This window comes from Poecilia formosa, unplaced genomic scaffold (assembly GCF_000485575.1).
Source record: "Poecilia formosa unplaced genomic scaffold, Poecilia_formosa-5.1.2 Scaffold2233, whole genome shotgun sequence".
In the NCBI taxonomy this organism is placed as follows: Eukaryota; Metazoa; Chordata; class Actinopteri; order Cyprinodontiformes; family Poeciliidae; genus Poecilia; species Poecilia formosa.
The window spans coordinates 21,569-28,463 of NW_006802172.1; the positions used below are offsets into that span (position 1 = coordinate 21,569).

Sequence of the window (6,895 nt, forward strand, 5' to 3'; positions counted from 1 at the left end):
CACTTCTATTTATTACAATACCAACGCTTTCCACAGTCAGGAGCAGAAAAAGTTGTTTGGTTCTGGCAGAAAGTTGACTTGGCAAGGTTTTCATGGGCGCAACCCTCGCAGCTCAACCCACAAACGCATTTTCCTTACAAATTTTTAGAAGGAAGTAAACAAGTTCTCCAATCGTAAGATTTACTGCCAATGAGGATACTTGAAATACAAAGAAAAACAGACATAGACAAATTGTGTTACTTTTTGTGGTAAGTTTACTAATAAATCTGTAGACGAATGTCAAAGAAATGCCAAAAAGGATGTTCTCCATAGTGATTTTTTTTGTGTGTATGTTTTTTTTTTTTAAATATCGTGTCCTTCTGCTTTCACCTATTTTTTTTATTTAAAAAGGGAACCGAATAATTCCTCACCAGCTCATAGTCAGCTAATTTTTTTTGACATAGGATCTTTGTGAGAAACTTGACTCAGTAGCTGAGACTTGGCGTTTCATATGCCCCCCCGCCCCCAGTTAATTTCTCCTTCCATAAAGGCTGAGATTAAAAACAATACTTGAACAATAATCTTTCTAAACAATCATACCTTTTCAGAGAGTTTTTCAAAAATAAATTCACTCATCAATTGACTTCTGGAGATAATTGTTTGCTCTTGTTTTGTCTTTATGGTGTATGAGTAAAAAGAGGCTGAGTACAAATGCCTGCCATACTTTTCAGATTTTTTCTTTTTCTTTTTGCAGAAAATTCGATTTCCTTTCTCTTCATAATTATTTTCTACTTTGTGTTGCTCTGTCACATAAAGTTACAGTAGGCCACATGGAAGTCTGTGGTCGTAATGTAGTAAAATGCGGGTGAGTTCAGAAGGCGTTAATTCTCTTACGCGCTATTGTCAGTGAAAGCTCTTCATGTTTTCAGCTTTTGCAGGGATTGTCTTCCTGTTTGCACTTCTGTTCGGGAGGTCTGATACTTTTCATGTGACAATTATCATACTCTTCAGAAGCTGCAGCATGGACTGTTTCTCACATCACGAGCATTCCCAAATGAGAGGACACAAGGGCTGTTTTTAACTCTGTAATCAGAATACGCATTCCCAGTCTGCTAATTTACATTGATGCCGTTTGGCACCAAATTAGATGCTTTATTCCTCCAGTGGCAGCCACAGACTTCCACAGGTTCCCTCCAACCACCACACCCAGCGAAGCAATCCACCCACCAGGCATGACTCAGAGCCAGTAAGACTCTAATCTGCTCAAATGATTGAAAACAAATGGCCCCATGGAGAGGAGCTGCCCCGCTCACATCCATGTGCGAGCTTGGACAATGCCAGATCCTTTAACAGAAAGCAACAAATTCCAGGATGGTGGGAAAAAAAGGGAAAAAAAAAAAAAAGCAGAGCTGACTAAACAGTGATGCCTCTTTTCAGATACACTCCTTTTTGTGTGAAAGACCTGCAGGATGCGGCTTTGGTATGTTTGCAGAGCAAGACAGCAGTGTTTTCCAGAGGTTCGACAAAAGACCTAAACATGGAAAATAATGTGACATTATTCACTGTTACCCAAGTGGTAGAAAAAAAAAAAGCCTCTGTGTCACATGGGCTTGGTATCCATACTGATTTCGAAAGGAATGTCTATACTATAATTCATTTGCAAGGTAACAAAGAAACTGTTGCTCTAATTATTTAAAGCCTGTCTTATGTAGTTGACAAAAAAGCAAAAAGAGAGAGATAATTTTATGGTCACCTTAATTTCGGAGGTTTTTGGATATCTAAAGAGATAATGACTGGTTCTGCTCTGAGCTGAACTTTTAAACCACTCAACTGTGATGAAAAAAAAAAACATTCCAGTGCGGCACTGGATACTTGGCTCAGAGAACATGCAGGCACATTCTGGAGAGAGGAGCTTATCTGTTGCTTATCTGTCTCGATACGAAACCGTCGCTTTATCTGACAAGAAAAACTTAAATATGCTGTTGCTCAGTTCAGAGGACTGCCATTGATGTTCTTGTCTAATGTAACTTAACACCTTTGAAGGGCTGATTATTTTATCTTGGAGTGATGCAACCTATTGATTTTAAAAGACTGAAAAGTAAGTAAATTATATTTAGCATTATTTCACAATAATGCTCGGAGATTAGTGATTTTTAAAGTACTTTTTGAGAACAAATGAGCATGTCTCTTGAAACCATATATGGAAAAAGACTTTTGACTGCTGATGGACTATTGTTGTACACAGAATATTAATTGTTTTCTACCTAATAAAACGTCTTTGGGAGCTATCACCTTTTCAACTACAAACAAAAACCTAACAGTACAGGATGTAACAGTTCTTGCTACAGCTCGAACAGAGACTGTTTCGTGGCCATAAAATGCATCACGTAAAAAAAACAGCTCCCTTTATGGGTCTTTTACTTTTTTATGTGTCCACACAAATTATCTGCTGATAGAGATACCACTGTACAAACAAAGATCATGTTGAATCAATATTTACTGTTCCATGTGTTGCTGGAAAACATAGGCACACTTGAAAAATCTTCAACAGTGTGCCGGTCTGTTAGATCTCCAAGCTGCCGCTCTTAGACAGAAGTTCTCGTGACTTCCTCCTTATCCCCAGGTAAACTGCCATGTAAGTTTTCACTTCGTGAAGTCAAATTACAAATGAATTTGCTATCCGAGGGCGGACATTATTTATGTACTGACGCCTTAGTTCACTGTTTCAAACGTTATGACATCACTCGGTGGGAATTTTCGACGGTGTCCTCCACTGCTATCGGCTCGTTTTATTGGTCTATAATCAGGCACTTTGTGATCATCATGATATGAGGCCTTTGGGTGCTCTTAATTGATGCAAACAGTTTGAAACCTCCAGTTTGTTTTTCAAGCCCTGTCATGACAGTTAACATATTGTAATTGGTTTGAAGTGAAAACAACCAATAGATTTATTAAATGTCAAACAACAATAATGATTTACTTTTGATGAGCTAAAGAAATTAAGCAAAAAAAAAAGAGCACCTGTGCTTTCTTAGTAGACTTAAAATATGTAAAAGAAGTACAAGTTTGAATATATTGATCAGAGTAATTTATTTTTTCTTTTATCCAAAATGAGGGTCTGTATTTACCACAACAGTTATGAAGATTAATGTAAAACAACTGTTTCAAAACAACCGTTAGACCAAATTTAAAGCACGTTTCAACAGCAGACCTCTCTCATCTATCAAGACAAGGAAAGGAAGCATGAAGTATACGGCTATTTGTGGAGGAGCTCCCTGCTGACAGGAACTTTATTTATTTCATTAATGACACCTGTCGTTTTCTCATCAGTGGCATGTCAACATGTCTGCCGTGAGAAGAAATATCAGCTACAACAAACTCCATGTAGCCTAAAATGTTTCCGGCTCTCTGCATCTCTCAAGGTGTTTCTTGAGGTGAAAACATCTGGTGCTGTCAGGTCATTTTGCTGTGTCTGTATGAGAAAGTGTTAACAGATGAGTCACATCAAATTACAGGGAGATCTTAAGAAGACAATGCAGCACATTGACTGGAAATCAAAGTAACCCAAAACACAAAACAGATTTTCAGCAAAACAAAAACTGAGTGGGACAAAAAGAAAAAAAAAAAAAAAGAGCCATGAAAACTGGATCTTTGATTCCCCAACGTTCTGTTTAACTTAAAGGTAGTTTCCTAACACTAAGCTACATAAACATTAACAAGAGTTAATAGCTTGTGCAAACATATGTACTTAATAAGTAGCCATTTGTGTGTTTGTTGAAAGATTTGGCTCACTGGGTGTTTCACATAGAATCCAGATTCTACAATCTCATACCAGTTGATTCATGTATCTTACTGGAGAGCAACCAAACTATTTTATCTCTACTGTGAATGACAAAAAAAAAAGAGAGCACACTCTAGAGCCTTGACTAACGCATAGTAATTATTTCCAACCCTCAGCCCTGCAAGATTCATCCATATAAAATGTAAGAAAAAAAAAATCCCTCTTCCTCAGGGTGTGTAATATCACATTTCCAAGCACTGAGAATCAAGTCCAGGCAGCCTCTTATTTAACATTATTACTCTCCTCGTGGCGACAGACAGAGTCTCACAGTCTTTTCGCAGAGTGGAAGTGTGAAAAGACTTCTGAATTACATTTAGGAGTTTATAAATAGGTCTGTTAAAGGACGTGAATCAGCAAATGAGAACAAAGTGACTCAGACCCAGCAACCAGATCAACATGGACCAGACACATACGAGAGCCCAGATAAATCACTTTTACTCAGAGCTCAGCGTAACCGTCAGAGTTCCTCTGTTTATCCCTCAAGAAAGGCTCTATTTAACACTGACCTCATATTTAAACAAAACTGTGAACCCGTGGGGCATTCTGTAACTTTACTGCCCTTAATGAAGCTGTAACAGAGAAACCACATGTATTTTTTCTTTTTGTGTCTTTACTAGTACTGATACTCTTTTTTTACTACTCAAATCCCACACATCTTAATTTAGGTCTTTATTTAGAAGAAGAAAATATCAGTTTCTATTAAATTTTGAATTTTTAGACTAATTATATTGATGACAACAATTTATAACATAAGTTTATACAAAGTAAAATACAAATTCAAAATAGATGCCTTTTTAAAGGATATCTCTGAAATTGATCAAATATAGTATTTATGTCTTTTGTTAGTCTTTGAAGTGACAGAAAACGGTCCAGGTAACTTGCAAGGGGGTAATTTTTTCCAAAGGTGTCTGCACTTTTCAACATAAAAAAGAGCAGCAAAAGAGGCATAAAAAATTGGAATATTACAACAATTACTGTAGCACAGAATACATTAAGCCCACCCGGTTTTATTTGTTTTCCGTTTAATTTACAATTTATTTATTTTCTGTAACCTCTGTTAGTTTGATTATTTATTTATTTTTTTTAGCTACCTACTTTTTATCCACCTACTTATAAAAATAATTGCTGTTTTTCTGTGTGCTTTATTTTATTTTTGGTTTTTGTTTTGTGTTTATTCTTCAAGTACTGTTTCAAGTATGACTCATTGTAGTATTAAAATCTGAAATAAATCATAATAAAAAAATAAAAAAAAATGGAGGGACCTAAATATTATGGCACTGCACCTGACTAAAAAAGTTAGTGGTAGCAGTGCAGCCAGTGCACAAAAAGTAAAAACTTGTAAAACAGAACAAGATAAGATCTAATAATCATTTTTGAGTGGTTTAGGTCTAAAATTTGATCTGAAGCTGAAACAAAACAGAGTTTAGAGGTCAAAAAGCCCTAAAACGGGCTAGTTTGCATTCTAGGTGGTAACAAATAACACAAAGGCAGCTGTGACTTAACGCAGTACAAGTGAGAAATGATTAGAATGACATGTAAACACAACAAATGTCTCAGAAAACCCGCGAACACGTGTAATTTTCAGGTACTTCTAAGATCGTTAGAATAAACTACAACTCCCAGGATGCTGTTCGGCTGACCGTAATCAAATTCTGTCCAATCACTTACGTTGAAGGCAGTTCCCCACAAAAATACGGAAAAATAGAGTCGTCTTCGGTGGGTGTTAAAAAGAAACTCCTATTCAGTTGATTTTTTATTTTAAAAAGACTTTTTTATATATATATATAAAAGCGTTAACTCGCAAACTTAGTGTTGCAAACGCAACTGACTTGTTGTACTGCATCGGAGAAAGAGTTCATAGGAGTGTGGAGATGGAGATCACACCGAAAGCAGCCAAACTGTCATGTGGGTATTCATCACCTGGTTCAGTCGAGTCAAGCCCCTCTGAGTTTAAAGAAGAGAAGGTGAGTATTGTTTTTGACTTTTATTAAATGCGTCACTTTACGCTTGACGCAACTTGGAGTCAAAAAACAAATTTTCAGTCTCTTAAAGTCTGAAAAAGTAAAGAATTAAAGGTGTTTTTTTTCTGGTGTGGATAAATATGGAAAATAATAATTTTGGAAAGTATTTGTTTTCCATGTCTGATTCAAATCTATCTATCTATCGATCTGTGTTATACGTTCACTCATCTGTTTGTCCATCTATTCTTCCGTTTAGTCTCCATGTCTGAGGAAATTCTGTGACATTTTGTACAAACCCAGTACATGCTGTTATCCATGCTTAATTATCATTTACTTGTATCGTTTGGTGTGATTCCCACTGCCACTCCGCAGCATCACTCTGGGCTAAGTGCCTCCCTAAGGGAGAGGCTGAAGAGAACACGGCGCTCCTTCATCTCACCCCTTTCTGTGGCCAAGCGCCTTTGTGTTGACAATGAGGAGGAGGAGGAGGAAGCCCCACATGCTCCAGCAGAGTCCCAAGAGACTATCGCTGTCCACACTATGGATGCAAACGGGACTGAAGTGAAGCTGGGCAGTGAGAGGTTGCCCTCACTTGCTCCCCAACCATCACACATCTCCTCAGGAGACATTGCTCTGCAGCTGAGGAAGGAAGTAAAGGAGAAAACGGAGACACTGCGTCGGCTCAAGATGGTGAAAATGTACAGAAGCAAGGTAAAAGTAAAGCCATCAAATATCTTTGCCAAGTTTATCACGTAAGACTGAAAAAGGCAATATATGTGTCTTTCTCCTCAGAATGATTTGACGCATCTCCAAACGTTGATTGACAAGTGGCGCAGTTGTGCACAGGCTGCTCTGTATGAGCTCCAGTCAGAGTTCCCCGTAGACGGAAGGAAGGCCGACCTGTCCGAGCTCATTGACCTCTTTGGTCTGGATGATAGCATTCTGTGCTTTGACCGTGCAGAGGGAGACTTCACTACGTGACGCCAGAAGAAGTATCTTAACTCCAGCAAGGACGACAGAAAAGAGTTAACACAATTCATCTTATTTATTGTTGGTGCTTGCTCTTGTTCGCAGCAAAAATAACACTAAATATTCTGTTAGCAAATCAGTGTAT

The 6,895-nt window shown here is 37.7% G+C and overlaps 1 protein-coding gene across 1 annotated transcript; it reads left to right on the forward strand.

Moving 5' to 3' along the window:
* The first annotated feature begins 5,512 nt into the window (after positions 1-5,512).
* On the forward strand, positions 5,513-6,895 carry LOC103133080 (swi5-dependent recombination DNA repair protein 1 homolog). Its single transcript, XM_007544843.2, has 3 exons — positions 5,513-5,784; positions 6,154-6,492; positions 6,574-6,895. Exons 1-3 carry the CDS (start codon positions 5,692-5,694, stop codon positions 6,760-6,762), a joined length of 621 nt encoding a protein of 206 aa, XP_007544905.1. The 5' UTR covers positions 5,513-5,691; the 3' UTR covers positions 6,763-6,895.

Excerpts from the sequence above, each read along its gene's own strand:
- LOC103133080 (XM_007544843.2), top strand. The coding sequence starts at position 5,692 with ATGGAGATCACACCGAAAGCAGCCAAACTGTCATGTGGGTATTCATCA. Across the intron at positions 5,785-6,153 it reads CTGAGTTTAAAGAAGAGAAG|CATCACTCTGGGCTAAGTGC; the intron begins GTGAGTATTGTT and ends GCCACTCCGCAG. Across the intron at positions 6,493-6,573 it reads TGAAAATGTACAGAAGCAAG|AATGATTTGACGCATCTCCA; the intron begins GTAAAAGTAAAG and ends CTTTCTCCTCAG.